Source organism: Phyllostomus discolor, chromosome 5 (genome assembly GCF_004126475.2).
Source record: "Phyllostomus discolor isolate MPI-MPIP mPhyDis1 chromosome 5, mPhyDis1.pri.v3, whole genome shotgun sequence".
Classification (NCBI taxonomy): Eukaryota; Metazoa; Chordata; class Mammalia; order Chiroptera; family Phyllostomidae; genus Phyllostomus; species Phyllostomus discolor.
In genome coordinates this window covers 110,373,983-110,394,775 of record NC_040907.2, presented here as the reverse complement: position 1 = coordinate 110,394,775, position 20,793 = coordinate 110,373,983, and the positions used below count along the sequence as shown (strand labels likewise).

Below are 20,793 nucleotides of genomic sequence, written 5' to 3'. Positions count from 1 at the left end.
ATTATCAAGATTTGATATTCATTAAGTAACTGATTCAAGACTCTGTTATCTAACCAATAAATATATGTCTATACAACTATAAGAACTTTAGACTGGTTAATATAAGAGTACGTTTTTAAAAGAAATTTTTTCAGTTACAGTTGATATACAGTACTACATTAGTTGCAAGTGTACAGCCAATGATTAGACATATGTAGCTTACTAGTGATGATCCCAATAAAACTAGAGTCAATCTGATACCATACGTAGTTATTACAATATTATTGACTATATTCCTTATGCTATACTTTACATCCCCATGACTATTCTGTAACTACCAATTTGTACCTGTTACACCCTTCCTCTTTCCCCCGACTCTCTCCCATTTGAAAACTGTCAAAATGGTATGTTTACCTATAAGTCTGTTTGTCCTCTGCTGTTTATTTTGTTTTTTAGATTCCACATATACATAATCATACTGCATTTGTCTTTCTCTCTCTGACTTATTTTTCTCAGCACAGTACCCTCTAGGTCCATCCATGTTGTTACAGATGGCAAAATTTCAGTCTTTTTTTTTTATGGCTGAGCCATGTTCCATTGTATTTATGCACCACTTCTCATATGTTCATCTTCTGATGGACACTTAGGTTGCTTCCATATCATGGCTATTGTAAATAACACTGTTATTGTAATTAATGCTGCAGTGAGCATATGGATGTATATATCTTTTTGATTTAGTGTTTCAGGTTTCTTCAGATAAATAACCAATCGTGGAATTGCTGGGTCTTTCTTTGTCTCTTGCTATAGCCTTTGTTTTAAAGTATATTTTATCTGATAATAAGTAATGCTACCCCAGCATTTTTGTTTGTTTCCATTTTCATGAAATATCTTTTTCTATCCCTTTACTTTCTGTTTGTATGTGTCTTTATCTGAAGTTTCTTTTTTTAAAGATTTTATTTATCATTTTAGAGAGGGGAAGAGAAGGAGAAAGAGAAGGACAGAAACATCAATGTGTGGTTTCCCCTCATGTGCCTCCAATTAGGGACCTGGCCTGCAGTAGGCATGTGCCTTGACTGGGAATTGAACCAGTGACCTTTTGGTTCACAAGCCCATGCTCAATCCACTGAGCTACACCAGCTGGGGCTGAAGTTTCTAATAAGACTTCATGTGTAAGGATCTTATTTCCTTATCCATTCAGACACCTGTGTCTTTTTATTGAAGCATTTATGCCATTTGCATTTAAAGTAATTGTTGATAGATATGAATTTTTTGCCATTTTATTGTTTGTATTTTTATATTTTTCTTCTTCTTTTTCTTAAAAGATCTTTTAACATTTCTCATAATACTGGTTTGGTAGTGATGAACTCCTTTAGCTTTTTCTTGTCTGGGAGGCACTTAGCTGTCCTTTGATTGTAAATGAAGCTTTGCTAGGTAGATAATCTTGGTTGTAAGTCCTTGCTTTTTATCATTTTAAAGTTTGTGCCAATCCCTTCTGACCTGCAGAGTTTCTGTTGAGAAATCAGCAGACAGTCTATGGGAGCTCCCTTGTGAGAAAATCACTGTTTTTCTCTTTCTGCTTTTAGGATTCTCTATCTTTAACCTTTGCTATTTTATTATTTTTATTTTATTTAAAAATTAAATTTATTGGGGTGACATTTGGTTAATAAAATTACACAGATTTCACCCTGGCCCCATGGCTCAGTTGGTTGGGTATCATCCTGTAAAGCAAATGGTCACTGGTTTGATTCCAGCCAAGGCCTGGATTGTGGGCCTGATCCCTGGTTCGGGCAGTGTAAGAGGTAAGTGGTCAATGTTTCTCTCACACATGATGGTTCTCTCCCTCTCTCTCTCTCCCTCTCCTTTCTCTAAAAAGAAATAAATAAAGGTTTTTTTAAAAAAGATATATAGGTCTCAAATGTACAATTCTATGATATATCATCTGTATATTGCATTGTGTGCCCACCACCCAAAGTCAAATCTCCTTCTGTTACTAAGGGTGGGAAAAAGTAGGTCTACAGTTTTTCACATGGAAAAAGACATGCAGGTTATGATTATCACAGTAGCTTTATGAACTCAATGGAACAGTGTACTCACAATCATAAACCTATTTTTCCCCACCCCTGTATGTTAGAACCTCTTTACTCTTTACTATTCCCTCACCCCCCCTTCCCTCTGCTAACCACCATACTGTTGTTTGTGTTTATGAGTTTTTGCCCATTTGTTGTTTGTTCAATTGTTGCTTTCAGTTTTATATCTCACATGAGTGAAATTATATGGTTCTTAACTTTTATGTCTGACTTACTTGACTTAGCATATTTTCAAGATCTATCTATGTTGTTGTGAATGACAGTATTTCATCTTTTCTTAAGGATGGATAGTATTCCATTGTATATATGTACTACATCTTCTTTATCCAATTATCTAATGAAGGACACTTTAGTTGTTTTCATGTTTTGGCCAGTATGAATAATACTGCAGTGGACTTAGGAGTGCATATATCTTTGCAAATAAATTGTTTTTGAATTTTTCAGGAGATACACAGAAGAAAGGTTGCTGGGTCATATGGTAGCTCTATCCTTAATTTGTTGAGGAGCTTGCATACTGTTTTCCATGGTGGCTGTACAAGTTGACATTCCCACCAGGAGTGAATGAGGGTTCCTTATTCCATACAACTTCTCCCACACTTGTTATGACTTGTCCTATTGATTATAACCGTTCTATAATAGATGTGAGATGGTATCTCATTGTAGTTTTGATTTGCATTCCCTAATAGTTGGTGAAGTTGAGCATCTTTTCATATATCTGTTGACCATGTATATGAGGGGGGACCCAAAAAACCCTGGAGTTTATTTATAAAAAGTTGTATATTTATTTTTACATGTTTAAACTTCAGTCATCAAAGTACTCTCCATTTGATGTAATATACTTACCGAAATATTTTTTCCCACTGCTCAAAAAGGTTTTTGAACTAATCAATTTTGATGTCTGTTAGTGCTTCTGACATTTCTGACATGCGGAAGAGTGTCTCACCTCTTCCACATCAGCAAAATGTTTCCCTTTGGGGACTTTTTTCATTTGGGGAAACAAAAAAAAGCCACTAGGCATGAGATTGGGTGAATGGGGAGGGTGGGGTGTGGGGGTCATGCCATTTTTTGGTCAAAAACTGTGGAACATTTAGGGTAGTGTGGGAAGGTGTACTTGTAAATCACCCATTGTGAAATAGGCAAACTGATTGAAAGAATCTTCAAACAACAAAAAAAAATTCACTGAACCAAACACAGACTCTCACAACAACACCAGCTGGTACACTGATACAGATGTGTTTTTAGAACACTCACCTAGCCTGTGTGTTCTAAATACTGGGAAGCCTGTATTACAATGGTCTGCCCTCCAGAAGATAATTCCATTTTTGGCGGGGTATCCTCTAGTATCTTCTTGAGAGAAATGTTTGTTCAGGTCCTTTGCCCATTTTTTTAATGGATTATTTATTTGTTTTGTGTTGGGTTTTATAAGTCCTTTACATATTGGATATTAACCCCTTTCAAATATCTTCTCCATTTCATTGGTTGCCTTTTAGTTTTGTTGGTGATTTTTTTTGTGTGCTGAAGATTTTAAATTTGTTATGGTCCCATTCATTTATTTTAACCTTCCCTTGCCTTAGGTTCTCACTCATAAAACCCTCTCTAAGACTAAGGTCCATACATATAGTTCCTGTGTTTTCTTCTGTGTAAAATATTGTTTCTGGTGCCCTGACCAGGAATTGAACCAGTGACCTTTCAGTTTGCAGGCTGGCATTCAATCCACTGAGCCACACCAACCAGGGCTTTTCCCAGTCTTACATTTAGGTCTTTGGTCCATTTTGAGTTAATTTTTGTATATGGGGACAAGCAGTAGTCTGGTTTTGTTCTTTTGCATGTGGCTTTCCAATTTTCCTAGCAGCATTTATTGAAGGGAGTTTCTTTTATTCAATGTGTTGTTGGTTCCTTTGTTGAAAATTCTTTTCCCACATACATGTGGGTAACAAATGCCATTTCAATAATGTGTCTTGGCATGGGCCTTCCTGGGTTCATCTTATTTGGTACTCTGTGCTTTTTGGACTGTTTGCCTTTTCCTTTCACCAGGTTAAGGAGGTTTTCAGTTATTATTTATTCAAATAGGTTTTAAATCCTTGCTCTCTTTTTTTTTTTCTTTCTGGTACCCTTATGATGCAGATGTTGTTATGCTTGATGTCCCTGAGGTCTTTTATATTATCCTCATTTTAAAAATTCTTTTTTCTTTTTGCTGCTTTGATTGGGTGTCTTCCAAACCACTGATTCAAACATCTGCTTCATCTAATTTGTTGATTCTTTCTAGTGTATTCTTCATTTTAATTATTTTAGGCTTAATTTTTGACTGATTCTTTTTTATGGTTTCTATGCCCCTTTTTATGCTTTTGAAGTTCTCATTAAGTCCTTGAACAACCTTATTACCATTATTTTGAACTCTGTGTCTGGTAGTTTGCTTGCCGCTATTTCATTTAGTTCTTTCTCTGGAGACTTTTTCTTTTCTTTTATTTGGGACATGTTTCTTGTCTCCTCATTTTGGCTACCTCTCTGTGTTTGTTTCTGTGCATTAGGTAGATTGCTGAGTCTCCTAATCTTGGTAGGTTGGCCTTGTGTAGTAGGTGTCCTGTAAGGCCCAGTGGTGCAACCTCTCGAGTCACTTGAGCTGGTGCTCTCTCCACCTGTGGTCCCCATGTGAGCTGTGTGCACCCTCCTGTTGTAGTTGAGTATTGATTGCTGTTGGCACATCAGTGGGAAGGATAGACCCCTCAGGGTGATCAGCTAAGAGGACCAGACTTGACTCTAGTGGGGATGCTACTGTGCAGAGGCCAACTCCACAGAACAACTTGCTTCAGCAGGGCTCTGGTGCCTGGTGAGTTTGACGAGTGTGTTGCGCACAGAGGTGGTTTTGTAGTACTCCAGCGTGATCTGAAGTGGCCACTGGGTGTGCTGGCTCTGGGGCCTCCCAGGAGGTGCAGGTTAAGGTCAGCCACTGCCTATGTCCTACCTGGTGTTACTCAGTGTGAGCTACAAAGTGATCTGCAGATGGCTACTGATAGTGCTGGGCTTGGAGGTGCCCGGGAAAGACCAAGCCATGAAGAGTCTGGCCAGTAGTGCTGTACCTGGTACCACTTAAAAGGCAAGAGATCTGTGGTACACTGAGGCCAGATGCTGCTTGTTTGCGGTTTGTAACCTTTTTGAGAGATTTTAGGAAAGTTCATAGTATGAGCCAAGATAGGCCATTTGTATGGAAAAGCCACAGGAAGTGGCTTGAGTTGGTAGGGTCCTAGGGAATCACCAGGGCAGGGCGACCAGTGTTAGCCAAGTTGATGTAGATTCAGATGTAGCGCCAGCTACACCTACAGGGGGAGGATTCAGCAAAGAAACACTAGCCTCTACCAATACTGCTGTGTGGGTGAAAACTGCCCCTCCAAGCCATCACCTGAAAGCCAAACAATTCATTTCCTTCCTGGACGTTCATGGGGCTTTTCAAGCTGCTGCCCCAGCACTGGAGCTCAGAGTAAGTCCAACTAAATCCATGTGTGGGTCCCTTTAAGAGGAATGCTTGTGACTCCAGCAGCCCCCTGTTTACTCAGCCACCATCCCCACTGGTTTTCTTTGCCAGAAGTTATGGGTACTTCTCTCTCTCTCTCTGTCTCTCTCTCTCTCTCATTTTCAGTATTTGTCAAATTATTTTTTAAGCATTTTTTATTTTTCAATTACAGTTGACACACATATAATATTAGTTTCAGGTGTACACTCCAGTAGTTAAACATTATATAATTTATTAAGTGATCGTCTCAATAAATATCACACCCATTTGACACCATACATAGTTATTAGGATATTATTGACTATATTTCCTATGCTGTACTTTTCATCCCTGTGACTGTTCTTTTTTTTTTAAATTTTATTTTAATCATTGTTCAAGTACAGTTTTCTCTCACCTACTCCCATTCCAGCCCTCCCACCCAACCCTCCCCCCTCCCCCCCCATTACCACCTACCCCTAGTTTTTGTCCATGTGTCCTCCAAATTTGTTCCTGTAAACCCTACCCATTCCCCCCTGAAATTCCCTCTTCTCTCCCCTCTTGTCACTGTCAGACTATCCCCTATTTCAGTGTCTTTGGTTATACTTTGCTAGTTTTTTTGTTTTGTTGTTTAGAGTCCTGTTAAAGGTGATATCATGTGGTATTTGTCTTTCACTGCCTGGCTTGTTTCGCTTAGCATAATGCTTTCCAGCTCTATCCATGCTGTTGCAAAGGGCAGGAGCTCCTTCTTTCTTTCTGCTGCATAGAATTCCGTTGTGTAAATGTACCATAGTTTTTTGATCCATTCATTTACTGATGGGCATCTAAGTTGCTTCCAGCATCTAGCTATTGTAAATTGTGCTGCTATGAACATCGGGGTGCAAAGGTTCTTTTGTATTGGTGTTTTAGTATTCTTAGGATAGAGTCCCAGCAGTGGAATTGCCGGGTCAAAAGGCAGATTCATTTTTAGTTTTCGTGAAGTTTAGTTTTAGTATTCACCCATGATGTGAATATTGGTACACTTGAAGTTTTCCCAGAGACTCCTTACACTGCCCTCATTTTTTAAAATTCTTTTTCTTGTTGTTGTTCTGATTGAATATTTTTGCTTCCTTATATTCCACATCACTGATTTGATTCTTGACTTGATCTGCTTTACTGTTGATTTCCTGTAAATTATTCTTCATTTTAGTTAATGTATCCTTCATGTCTGACTGCTTCTCATTTATAGTTTCTAAGTCCTTTTATATGCTTTTGAAGTCCTGTCTAAGTTCATCTACTCTTCTTGTAGATTCATTGAGCATCCTTATAACCAGTGTTTTGAATTCTGCATCTAATAGATTGCTTGTCTGCATTTTGTTTAGTTCTTATTCTGAAGTTTTGTTCTCTTCTTTCATTTGGGCCATATTTCTTTGTCTCCTCATTTTGGCATCCTCCCTGTGTTTGTTCCTATGTATTAGGTAGAGCTGCTACATCTCCCAGGCTTGGTAGAGTGGCCTAATGTTGTAGGTGTCCTGTGGAGTCCAGTGGCACACCCTCTTATTCACCCAAGCTGGGCATTCCAGGTGTGTCCACTGTGTGGGCTATGTATACCCTCCTGTTCAGTCAGGCCTTGATTGCTATTGGCACATTAATGGGAGGGGTTTACCCCTAGGCTGATTAACTTCAAGAACTGGCTGTGACCACCATGGAAGATCAGCTGTACAGGGGTCTATTCCATGGAGCAGGACTTCAGTGGAGTTGTGGTGCCTGCTGTGTTCACCCCATGAGTGTGTTGCTCATGGAGATGGTTGGGTGGTGGTGCTTCAATATGGTCTGAAACTTTTCACTGGGTGTACTGACTCTAGGGCCTCTTGAGAAGGTGCAGGCCAAGGTCAGCTCCCACCTGTGTTCTGTATAGGACCACCCAGACTGAGTTACATATCAGTCTGTAGGTGGCTGCTACTTATGCTGGCATTGGAGGTGCCCAGAAGAGGCCAAGCTGTGAACCAGGGTCATCTGCCACTAGTGCTGGGCCTGGGGCCACTTAGCAAGAGATACAGAACACCCAAGGCCTGATGCTGCTTGTTTGAAAAATTTTAGGAAAGTTTGAAGCCTGATCTAAGACAGGCCATTTGTATAGAAAAGCCACTGGAAATAGCTTGGGTGATCCTTCAAGATGGGTGGGGCTAACAGTGCTAGCCACATTGGTGGAGACTCAGCTATTTCATCCACCTGCCAGCTTTTTGCGGGGAGGGCTCAGAAAAGAAACAGTGGTATCTTCTAGCACTTTTGTCTGAGAGAAAGCTGCCTCTCCAGTTCTTGCCCTGATGCCATAGAGTTCAGTTCCTCCCCATATGTTCCTGGTGCTTTTTGAGCTGTGGCCCCAGTGTTCAAACTCAGAAGCAGTTAGTCCAAGTAAGTCCTTGTGTTGGCCCTTTAAGAGGAACATCTGTGACTCTAGAAGTCCTCCGTCTCCCTCAGCTACAATCCCTGTTGGTTTTAACAGCCAGAAGTTATGGGGTCTTCTCTTCCTGGCACTGGAACTCTGGGCTTGGGGCCGGGCGTGGGGCTAGGAACCCTCTCTCCTCCGAGGGGACCTCTGCAGCCAAAGTATCCTTCCTGATTTTTAACTGCCACATGTGGGTGTGGTACCATCACATCCTGGGGTTTCTTTGCCTCTCCTACCAGTCCCTAGGTGGCTTCTTATATCATTAGTTATAGGGTTTCTGTTCAGCTAGATTTCAGGTGGTTCTCATTTATGGTTGTTCTGTGGTTTAGTTGTAAGATTAATGTGGTTATGGGAGGTTGCCAGTACTGTGTTTACCTATTCTTCCGTCTTGACTGGAAGCCTAAGAATACTTTTCTGATAATGGACAAACCCTTTTTTTTTTTAGGCTAAATTTAAGAAAAATTAATCTCAGCTCTTCCATTGTTTTAAGAAGCAATAGCTGCACCATAGTAGCAACGCTGTCAGTTTGAATAGTGTGTTATCTGTGACTTCCCTCCATGATCAGCAGGAATTGCATGTTGTCATTCTAGAGTAACTTCAGCAACATATGACTAGAAAGAGAAGGAAGAAAAGGAGAAATTTAAAGTAGAATTGGGACTTGAGAAAGCAAGGGAAACAATGAACCCTTCAGTGTGTGTGTTTCTGTCAACTGGGAAGACACTAAGAGCTGTGTATTTGTGTTTTCATGTTCCTCAGCCCCTTCCTCAGAGATCACCTACGGCATGGTTGCAGCAGACTTGTTCCACTCCCTGCTGGCAGGCGGCGGTGCACCTTGTGTAGTGAAGGTGCAAAGCCTCTTTGTGTTAGATGAAAACAGCTACCCATTGCAACAAGATTTCTCCCTACTGGATTTTTTTCCTGATGGTGTAAAGCATGCATCCTATGCCCTTCCCTGAGACCAGATGAAGAAACTGCAAGAACTTTAAGGAAGACAACTGAAATGATTTGTTTTTTGAAACAAGTGAATGAGAGGGCTTTTGCCTGGGGTTTTTAAATATACAGGTGTGGGCAAAAGTAGGCCTACAGTCGTTCCTGTGCAAAATAAATAAAATATAATATACAAGAATAAACTGTTTTATATACTCACAGCTATAAACCTACTTTTGCCCATCCCTGTATTTTATAAAGAGCTAAATAAATATATTTTATAAATATCTAAATATATAAATTAAAACTTTTTTTCTCAGAAAATTCTGTTAGAATTTTTGTTTTTGTCTTTTCCTTTCTTCTAAGGCAGTGATTTTCAACCTTTTTCAATTCATGGCACATGTTAACTAATTACAAAAATTCTGCAACACACCAAAAAAATTCTAGACTTTGTCTATCTGACAAATAGGTATAATTTTGATTTATTCACACCAGACGGCTATTGTGTTGGCTGTTGTCATTTTTTTTGTTTGTTTGACAATCTAAGAGAAAAGAGATCAGTGTCCCTGACTAAATAGTCAGGTATTGCATGTTTTAAAAATTCTTATGACACACCAGTTGAAAATTGCTGTTCTAGAGAAATGATCTAGTAATAAAGGCAACCCATCCCCTTTGAAATTAAAGTTCACTTTATATCGTCCTTGCTACATTCCAGTCACTATGCTAAGTACTGGGGATGCAGATGTAAACCATTTCCTCAGGAATTGCTTTTCTGCTCTACTCGCAAACTCTGTTTTCCCTTATTCCGATTTTAATGAACTATCAACATGAGGTGGTTTCCTTAATTATAACTCTACACAATAATGGATTAGTGCATATAAGCCTATGTTTAGACAAGTTCAAAATAAGCATGTCTTTTTATAAAGAAGCATTGAAAATGAAGGAAACAAGGTCATGTTTCCTTATATAAAGGGAAGAAGAGAGTCATTATCAGTTCGCTTCTAGGATTTGACTGCCTTACTGAATTTACTTACCAAAAAACATTTAGCAATTTGTTTTATCATTATGATTATAGAAGAAGCTCATATGAAATGGTAATCACCAATGAGGAAATATGTAGTGATATTTAACCTATAAGTTTAGAGTATGTTGAGAATTCATAGATTAATAATGTTGCTTGAACAATTAAATTCATGATGAAATGAACAAGTCTATTTTACTAGGTCTGTTTTGTTAAATTCTTTTGGTTCATTGAAATTGTTTTATCTAATTCAGGCTTTTTTAAAAACTTGGTTCCCCTACAAATGAACTTCAGGAGTTTTGTGATTCTCTAAAAAATAATATGCAAAAACATGTGGGAGAGTACAAATACACTTAAAAGTTCGTTTTTTTCAGTGGAGAGGGGTCCATACTTTTCAATAAATCCTCAGAGGGATCTTTGACTGGAAAAAAAAAAGGTGGTATAGAAACTTTGTGAATTATGTTGTGGGAAAGATAAGGATTTCTAAGGTTTTATCTAACACCCAGTAAGATGGGTAGAGAAAGAGCTGTCCCATTTTGTACCTAGAGATATTGGAATTCAAACAAAATGGTTGACTCTACTGGATAATTCACCCAACTGGTGATGAAACTCAAGCCCAGAGCTGATGTACTCTAATCTATGTGCTTTCAACCATAACCACGGTAGGAGCAAATTTGGAGTTCTAATGTAAAATCTGCATAATCAGTATAAGTCCACCAAAAGCTATTCTCTTCAGTATGCCCTTCTCTACTTTGTCCCCAAGATGTGGCCTAATCCCTGCATCAACCAAAATATAGTCCCCTGGAATAGATGGCTCTTCACATCCTATTGGGATGCCTTTCAGGGTTATCCAACCTTTTGGTGTCTCTGGGCCACAGTGGAAGAAGAATTGTCTTGGACCACACATTAAATACATTGTGGCATGTAATCACAAAAAAATCTCATAATGTTTTAAGTAAATTTATGATTTTATGTTGGCCAACATTCATAGCCATCCTGGGCTGCATGTGGCCCACGGGTGGTATGTTGGACACCCCTGCTTCTGTTTCAAGTGAGACAAAGAACACCAGGTCACGCCAATATCTCTTCACAGCCTTTGCTATGTATGTCATGGGTTAACAAATTTCCAGGAACTTTTATTTATGCTGAAAACTATTTCCTTTTGCTCTGAGGAATCTGATCTATCTCCAGAATTTACCACCCATTTTATTGGGATCAGGGGAGCCTCAGCTCCTAGCTGTATTCCTTATCTGAGATGTACAAATGAGTATATTTTACGTACTCCATACATTTTCATAAAACTCAATTGGGTAGCTTAACAGTGTCAGCAAATTTAGTGGTTCTACATCTGGCAATCCTGTGGTGGGCATTTTGGGTAAACCTCATTCTTTATCTCCTGATAGTTCAGGTGAGAGGGTTAGTTCTCCCATCTCAGAGAACCATTGATACTTGATATTAACTTAGCTTTTCCAAATGTATGGTTTCTCTAACAGTTATTAGAGGCATTCATCTTTTCCCCCACTAGTGAGATCTGTGCTAAATTTCCACTTACATATTGGATTTATTTTATTTATTTATTTTTTGGGGTGGGGGATGTTTCTGATCTTTAAGTGGGATGGAAAGGTTGTACACATGATCCACCCTGCAGACATTTGCTGGGAGTATACTGTGTGTGAGGTACTGGGAGTACAAAGACAGATAAGAAGGCCTGCCTTCAGTGAATTTATGGGCAAGCTGATGGAGAAATATTTAAACAAAATAATAGTAACAATAGTGCTGAGATTAAATCTGTGTGGAAAAGTTACAAAAGGTAATAGAATAAGTTTATTAGGACCCTTTGTTGCAAGTGATAAAAACCCAACTCACATTAACTTGAGCAGGAACTCAAGATATTGTTTCATGTAACTGAGTGTAGTGCTAGTTTAAGGCACAGATGAATCCACTGGCTTAAATTTTGTCATCTGGTTACCTCAACTCCCTGATTCTTTTCCTTCCCTTCTATTTCTCTCATTTTTCTCTTGCCCTGTTCTCTTTCCTTCCGGTGTTTCTTTTTTCCTCTCTCCTGTCCTTTCTCCCCTCCATCTTTCAGTCTTTTCTCTATGTCTCCCACCTATGCTCATGGATAAAAGATGACTGTAGGAGCCCCCAAAGTTTCCTCTTTACAGAAAGAGACTCTCTTTGCTAATGTCACACAGCAAATTTCACGGAAGGATTCTGATGGAATTTGCTTAGTTTATCTTCCCTCCCCCTGCAAACAAGGGTGGGTGGGACAGAGGGACTGAAAGGGCTGAAACCACATAGGATGAAAGGAGCCCTTCATTAATGAAAGGGGAGCCTGAGGCAGGCACAAACCATGTCTGTGGCATTGGAAGATGCAAGAAGGCTTCAGAGAGGAACTATTTAACCTGCATTTTTAAATATAGGAGGTTTGCACCACAGGAACAGAGTGATGTTCATACAATAGTATAGCATATTGGGGGAAATGGTACATTTCAAATGGGGCTGAAAAATGAATAACCCGTCCCCCCAGAGTGAACAGGAGAGACATAAGATACTGCAAGAAAGACAATATATTTCTGAAGGAAATTTTTTTTAAATCTTCACCTGAGAACATTTTTTTTTTCATTGCATTTTTAAGGATAGAGGAAGAGAGAAAGAGAAACATAGATGTGAGAGAGACATCATTTGGTTTTCTCCAGTACACACCTGGACCTGGGACCGTAGGTACCTGGACCGGGGATTGAATCTGAAACTTAGGCATGTGTCCTAACTGGATATCCAAGCCTCAACTCTGAATTTGGTTATGGGATGATGCTCCAACCAGCTGAGCCACACTCCCTGGCCAAGGCCATTTCTGAAATCTTAACTCACAAAGCAGTGGAGGTTTTATGTGAAGTACTGAATTGCATTTCTTAATGGCTGCAAATGACATGACTGAGATGTCATAAAGTGTAACCCTGGGGTTCTGGGAAACCACAGACAAGTTCCATCAACTTTTCAAATAATTGAATTGTCATTGTAATTCAGGCTTTGAAATATGGTTTGTTATTAAAATGAATCTACCTTAATGATAAATTTACTATAATACTATTCTAAAATTTATATTCATAGGGTTTGAAGTTGATCAGAAGAGGGCTTTTTAAAAAAGTTTTTGTTTATTTTTAGAGAGAAAGGGAGTGAGAAAGAGAGAAAGAAACATTAATGTGCCAGAGAAACATCAATCAGTTGCCTCTCACACACCCCCAGCTGAGGAGCTGGCCCGCAACCCAGGCATGTGCCCTGACTGGGATTTGAACCTGCATCCTTTCAGTTCACAGGATGATGCCTAACCCACTAAGCCACACCAGTCAGGGCAGAAGGGGGCTTTTATTTCTTATGTAGTTGTTCAAGAATAATAGACAGCCTTACAAAGTTTTGATAGGATAACTTTTTCACAATGCTCTTAAATTATCATCATCCTCAGAATTCCCCTAAAGTACTGTGATGCAAGGCCCTAAATTGTTTAAGACTAATGTTAGCACAACCTACATAGTTGACTGAGGGCTATGGCAAGGCTTTTGTAGAAGAAAATATCTGTAATTTCTCAGAACACTATAGAATGAAACAGAACAACTAATCATCCCTATTCTTTCATTGTAGATGCTAAATTGTGTTCTGGAGGGTTTCTACGTGGTCCAATGTAGGTCATGAATCAGAGTGATTAAATTAAAATGTTCATTTTTCCTAGGAGTTTAACACTTGCCCTTGTTTTAATGTCAATAAGGGGAGAAATATGTGAGAGGAAATGAGGATTATCAATCAATTGTCCTTCTGTCTTTAGAGGTCTTGGACTTGGTTTGTTACTAAGAAGTTCATTCCTGACTTCTGGCTGAGATGGAGGTAGACACACTGTGCCTCCTTGCACAACCAAAAGGACAACAATAAATTTAAAAACAAAAAACAACCAGAACTGACAGAAAATCAAACTGTATGGAAGTCAGACAACCAAGGAGTTAAAGAAGAAACACTCATCTGGTAGGAAGGGTGGAGATGGGCAGCGGGTCAGAGAGGACTCTTGGAAAGGCAGGAGCTGGAGGACCTGGGCAGGCAAGGCTGTGGCTGGAAGACCTGGAGAGGTGTTGGATTTCAGAGTGGGCAGTCCCACATTCAAGTGCAGGTAAACAGGGAGGAATGACTGGAGAGTGAGACCGACTGTGAAACCCAGAGTTCCAGTGGGGAAATAAAATCTCAAACCTCTGACTGAAAACACCTGTGGGAGTCGAGGAGCTGGGAGAAACTCTCAGCCTCACAGGAGAGTTCATTGGAGAGACCCACAGGGTCCTAGAATGTACACAAAACCACCCACCTGGGAATCAGCATCAGAAGTGCCCAATTTGATTGTGGGTAGCGGGAGAAGTGACTGAAAACTTGGAGAGAGCAGAGCAAGCGACATTGTTCCCTCTTGAACCCTCACCCACATACAGCATCACCACACAATGGTGTGTTGCCCCACCTTGGTGAACACCTAAGGCTCCTCCCCTTACTATGTGACAGGCGTGCTGAGACAAAAAATGGCCCAAATGAAAGAACAGATCAAAGCTCTAGAAAAAATACAACTAAGCAACAAAAAGAGCCAACCTATCAGATGAATAGTCCAAAACACTGGTAATCTGGATGCTCACAGAATCAGTTGAATATGGTTGCAAATTAGATGAAAAATGAAGGCTATGCTAAGTGAAATAAAGGAAAATGTACAGGGAACCAATAGTGATGGGAAAGAAACTGGGACTCAAATCAACAGTGTGGGCCAGAAGGAAGAAAAAAACATTCAATGGGAACAGAATGAAGACACAAGAATTCAAAAAAATAAGGAGAGATTTAGGAACCTCCAGTACATCTTTAAATGTTCCAACATCTGAATCATAGGGGTACCAGAAGCAGAAGAGGAAGAGCAAGAAATTGAAAACTTATTTGAAAAAATAATGAGAGAGAACATCCCCAATTAGGCAAAGGAAATAGACTTCCAGGGAGTACAGGAAGCTTAAAGAGTCCCAAAGAAGTTGGACCCAAGGAGGAACACACCAAGGCACATCATAGTTACATAAGCCAAGATTAAAGAGAAGGAGACAATCAAAAGGAGCAAGAGACAAGGACACTTACTTACAAAGGAGTTCCCATTAGACTGTCAGCTGATTTCTCAAAAGAAACCTTGCTGGCAAGAAGGGGCTGGAAAGAAGTGTTCAAAGTCTTGAAAGGCAAGGACCTACATCTAAGATGACTCAATCCTGAAAAACTATCATCTAGAATGGAAGGGCAGATAAAGTGCTTCTCAGATAATGTCAAGTTAAAGGAGTTCATCATCACCAAGCCCTTATTGTATGAAATGTTAAAGGGATTTATCTAAGATTATCTTAGATTATCTAAAGAGTTATCTAAGAAAAATAAGATAAAAATATGAGCAGTAAATTGACAACAAATTCACAGTTATTAACAACTGAACCAAAAACAAAAACTAAGCAAACAACTAGGACAGGAACAGAATCACAGAAATGTAGATCACATGGAGGGTTATCAGCAGGCGAGCAGGTGAGGAGAGAAGGGGAAAAAGTACAGAAAATAAGTAGCATAAATGATAGGTAGAAAATAGACAGGGGGAGGTTAAGAATAGCATAGGAAATGTAGAAGCCAAAGAACTTATACACATGACCCATGGACATGAACTAAAGGGGGATGGAGAGGGTGCACAGGGCAGAGGAGAATAGAGGGGGGGGGGGAATGGAAGAACTGTAATAGCATAATGGATAAAATATATTAAAAAAAAAAAACAACATTCATTCTAGCTCTGGCCCATATGGCTTAGTGGTTGGAGCATCATCCCATAACCAAAGGGTCGTGGGTTCAGTTCCCTCTCAGGGCACAAACCTGGGTTATGTATTCATTTCCTGGTCTGGGCATGTGTGATTCCCTGTCTGGGCAATGTTTCTCTCTTCTTCTCTCCCTTTATTACTCTCTAAAAGCAATGAAAAAATGTCCTTGGGGGAGGATAATTTAAAAAAACAAACAAAAAACTTCCACCCACTTAAGGAATATATTTACTAAGGTTGACCTCTCTGCTTCCAAGTAGAGGAGAAGATATGGTCACCTCTTCCTTTCTCCCACAGCAGCTTCTTGTAGCTGGAGGGAGGGCATACATTGGCACTGAGACAAATTCTCCCCACTCCACCCCCAGCCTCCTGATGCCCAGCTCCTCCAATGGGTTGGAGCAGGGAGGAAAGAAGGAAAAGGGGCAAGATTCTCCTTATAATTTGGCTCCCACTGTGGTCCTCTCATCGGATGGCCTCTGCTCTTCCAGCCTGTCCTGATTGCTGATGCCTTCTGTCAAGCAGGCATCCAACACTCCTTCTAGAGTGCTGTGAGGGTTCTTTGGAGGGCTCACCATTCTTATGAAATATGTGCATTTTCTTGTCATGGAGATCCAGCTGCCTGGTCTCTTCAACCCCTTAACTCCCTCCAAAGATCACCTCCTCTCTCCATCCTGTTACTGCTTATTTACTTTACCCCATGCTAAGATAAACATGGCATAGCAGGTCACAAATTTTCTACATAATCAGACATTAGAAAAGCTAAGGGATTGTCCTTATTTGTATAATATTTAATACAATTTATGTAATGTTGTGATTACACTAACTAGACAAATCTTACCAAAGTGGTATAGTGGTTACCCTGGGTAGGGAATTAGGGCTTGGTTTTATTTTCTTCTTTGTTATTATTTTTATCTGATGGAATGACTAGGAAAATTTCCCTAATTTCTAAGGAATACAAAATCTATATGTTAATATTGAATATCCTTATGGGAAAAAAAAGAAACTTGAGCCCAATATTAAAACTTATCCAAATGCCTACTTCGAGTACATTCTATAACTATATGTGAAAGACAATATAATAAAGCTTCTTGAAAATAGCATAGGAGATTATCTTCATGATCCCAAGGTATAGAAAGCTTCTTAAAAACTGGACACACAAAGCACTAATATAAAAGATTGCTTCATTTGACTACATTAAAATTAAAAACTTACGTTTATTAAAAGAAAGAAAGCCATAAAATAGGAAATCAAAATATATTAACAAAATATCTTAGTAACTAACAAAGAGAATGATAGAAAACATTTGCAATACATCAAATTGAAAGAAATTCCCACAAATAGGAAACCTACAAGTAACCCAGTAGAAAAAACGGGTCAGATCCACGAACGAGCACTTCACAAAGGAGGAGGGCCCAATTAACATAGAAATCATTGTTCAACCTCATTAGTCAGGGATGTACACATTAAATCCATGAGGAGGTCTCTACACACACTCATGCACTGCTGGTGAGACTATGAATTGGTACATCAACTTTGGAGAATAGTGTGGCTTTATCTACTAAATTGGAAGATATGCAACCCCTTATGACCCAACAACTCCATTTCCAGTTTTATACCCTAAAATGTATAATGAATCTCAAAACATGTAGAGTGAAGGAAGCCATACACAAAAAAATAGTTGCTTTTTTTTGTGATGGCTGATTCCATACATAAACTTCAAACCAAACTAAACCAAAAAATCTAGCTTTTAAGGCCACATTATTAGGTGATGAAAGCAAAGAAGTGATTGCTATAAAACCAGGTTAGTGGTTATTTGGTGGAAAGGGAGAAGTGGTGCTTGGGAGTGGACCCAAGGGAAGATTATGGTTTACCTTACCTCAAAGCTTCAAATCCATCCTTCAATATGTGCTCTACAGACGAACTCCCTAAAGCGTCTCTCCTTTGCTGTCACCACGACGCTAAACAGTAGAGGGCGTTAGAGACACTGAGGGAGGCAAATGCTGTTCTTACTGTTTTCAGTAGCTGTACAGCCGTTGTGCTGTGGGTGTGAGAACACCTAGTGGCTCTCTGCTGGCCCCACGCCTTGGATGCGAAGTTGTTGACCACCTTGCGTCCACACTCAACCTATCAGTCATGTTCCCATGCCCCCCTGACATGGACAGCACATGCTGCAGGCCTCTGGTTGCCGTGTGCATGGGTGTTCCCACTCCCTCAGATCGTCCACCTCCTGGAAGTTTGTCTTAATCAGGTCTGTCAATCAACAAATGGATAAAAGATTATTTTCAAAAACAAAGGGCCCAGAGTAATCAAATCTGGTCACTTGCAGGATTACACTTCCTCATCACTGGAGATGAGCAGATAATTTACACAGAAAAAAGGAAGGGAGAGGGGACAGAAAAGAGAAAGGGAGGGAAAATGGAAGGAACAAAGAAAGGGAAAGAAGGAAGGGAGTGAGGAAGGGAGAGAGGGATGAACTGAAGATGAAAGCCTCACCAGCAACTACAGGGTGCACAACAGAGGCTTATCTGAAAGGCTTGAAACAGACCCCAGGCTGTGGGAATGTGGCTGCACTATATGTCATCTTTCAGTTTGTTGACGTGTGTCTATTACATGAAATGAACACATGATAATGACACCATTTTTGGACACCTGGAATCTGATTACAATTCCATCTTCAGCACTTCCTAGCTCTGAGGCTCTGAGAAATGACATTCTTTCTCTAAGGCTCACTTTTCATTTATTATTATTCTTTAGATTTTATTTTTAGAGATGGGGGAAGGGAGGGAGAAAGAGAGGGAGAGAAACATCACTGTGTGGTTGCCCCTCCAGTGCCCCCTACTAGGGACCTGGCCAGCAACCCAGGCATGTGCCCTACACTGGGAATTGAACTGGCGACCCTTGGTTCACAGGCCGGCACTCAATCCACTGAGCCACACCAGCCAGGGCTCTTTTTTCTTCATTTCTAAATGTGGGGAAGCTTTCCCCTGAGCTGCTGTGCAGATTTACCAAGCTGCCTTTAAAGACCTAGTACAGTTCCAACAGCTGGTTCCTTTCTCCACAACTTGAGACTCATTTCACTTTGAGAAATATACCTCCTGAAATATGTAAAAATGAGTGGGAGACTGATTTGGGTGAATAATTCTGTACTTTAAAACTAGGAAAAACACAAAAGACAGGTAGTGTAATCTCCCTTCATAATGGTATATTAAATTCAATTAAGAAATATACCCATTATGTTGAAAGAGTCAAGCTTATGGAATGTAATCAGTAAATCACTTCATCCTTTTTTTTTTCTCCCAGTGTCCCATGCAAACCTGCTCAGCAGGTAGCACCTCCCCTGCCCTTTGGATAAAATCTAAGGCAACTTGTTTGACTTCTTTGTTTACTCTTAGGTAACAATAAATTTTTCGTGTAACTTCTAGTTGCAAAACAGGCTTATGTCTGTATTTTAAATGTCCAATCTCATATAGCAGTCTAAATTTCCAACTTCATTTTAAAGGTTAAGTTGCTCCTTCACTCCTACCTTGCCCTGGTTTGTGACTGTATGAGGCCCATGACAGAAAATAGGAAGGTAGCAATTTTCTTCCTTCTCTACTTTGTACTGTCATTCCTCCTTCTCTGACTTGCTAACAAGAGTTTCTGATCATCCTAGCAAGGGCAGGGAGAAAGTATGGAAAGAAAACAGCCTAAGGGACAGGAGAGGTTCTATGTGACTTGTAGTACAAAATAGGCTGGAGTACTCATGTGGGTTCTTCAAGAGCCTCCTTCCTGTGTGGATCACGTACCTCAGGTTTCCGTGATTTAGGTTGGCCCCAGAATGTGGGTTGGCATACAGCATTGTTCCCATCCCCTTTTATTACATTTTCTAGACATGGAAGTCTGGAATTTATATTTTCCAGACACTCTTACAAAAAGGCTTCCAGACTGAGTTTGCCAAATAAGAAACTAGAAAGCAGAAAAAAGGTAAAAATCATCCTTTTCTTCCTTTGTCTCCAACACTTATGATAGCAGCATGCTTGAGGCTCTTACATTAATGTAGGCAAAGAATTCCACAATAAAAAATCATAAAAATAGTTGAAAATGGCTGTGTAAATCCCAGCCCATCATCACTGTGGAATAACAAATTTGCAGCAGATAGTAGCTTTGAGGCATGGCAGCAGCTGCATAGCAGTGAGGTCTCCTTGGTGATTACACAGCCAGGCACAGGCCCCTGGAATTCCTATCTTACCAAATCAATATGGTACAGTGAATTATCACCTCAGTTCTTTACTTCTCCATGTAGCTATGTCCATTGCCATGTAGCTTTGCAGTTCCTCTAACAAAAAAGGCATAGTTTATCTCCTACTCCTTGATTTTAAACTTGACTGTGTAACTTGCATCAGCCAATGTGATATTAGGTGATACAAGACAAGCAGAGGAGGGACATGCATTGGCCTTTCTTCTGCTTTTATAAGAGGGTGCAACGGGGTGGGGGGGGCCCAAAGAAGGATTTGTAATGGGGTCCAGAACTCAGGGTTTCCAGGAAATATTAAAAATATGGGATGTCCTCAGCCCCACAAGTCTGAACTGTAGGATGGGACACATGGAACAGGACCATTGAGAGTTGTTTTGCATAGCAACAGTTTTGCAGATAACCTCAGGAATGGTCATTTAACTGATCTATAACTTTTGATGGGTTTCATGGATATGTTAAATAGCTGTGGCCATGCTTTGAACCAGGGGGATGGGAGTGACTTCTGCCCAGGATGTAACTAGGAGGCAACTCCCCCTGGTCACACTGCCTGTGTAAGAGCTTGGAGATGATTGGCTTCACGCCATAGCGTCACGCCTGCCTGGACTTACTATGGCAGCCCAGAAAAGCTGGAAAAATACGGGAATGCTGGCATTTGTAGCTGAATTTGGGAGGAGTTGGGAATGGGGTTGCAGAGGAAGATTGGAGATGGGATTTAAACCCAGGTGCAACAGGCATGACAAGAATCACCATGGAGCTTTGGGGCTCCCTTTGTCACACAGCTTAGGAAGCC

The 20,793-nt window shown here is 40.1% G+C and overlaps 1 protein-coding gene across 6 annotated transcripts in view; it reads left to right on the top strand.

Moving 5' to 3' along the window:
• Positions 1–20,793, top strand: part of SHLD2 (shieldin complex subunit 2) — a 234,068-nt gene that overhangs the window by 178,724 nt on the left and 34,551 nt on the right. For 3 of the 6 annotated variants that reach the window (XM_036026715.1, XM_036026714.1, XM_028512917.2), the window contains one exon: positions 8,735–9,040. The exons of 1 other annotated variant lie outside the window; for it this stretch is intronic. In XM_036026715.1, the coding sequence (XP_035882608.1) occupies positions 8,735–8,934 (200 nt within the window). In that variant the 3' untranslated portion in view covers positions 8,935–9,040. Of the gene's footprint in view, positions 1–8,734; positions 10,128–20,793 lie in introns of those variants that run through there. 2 more of the 6 variants (XR_004903366.1, XM_036026712.1) reach the window with 2 other exon arrangements.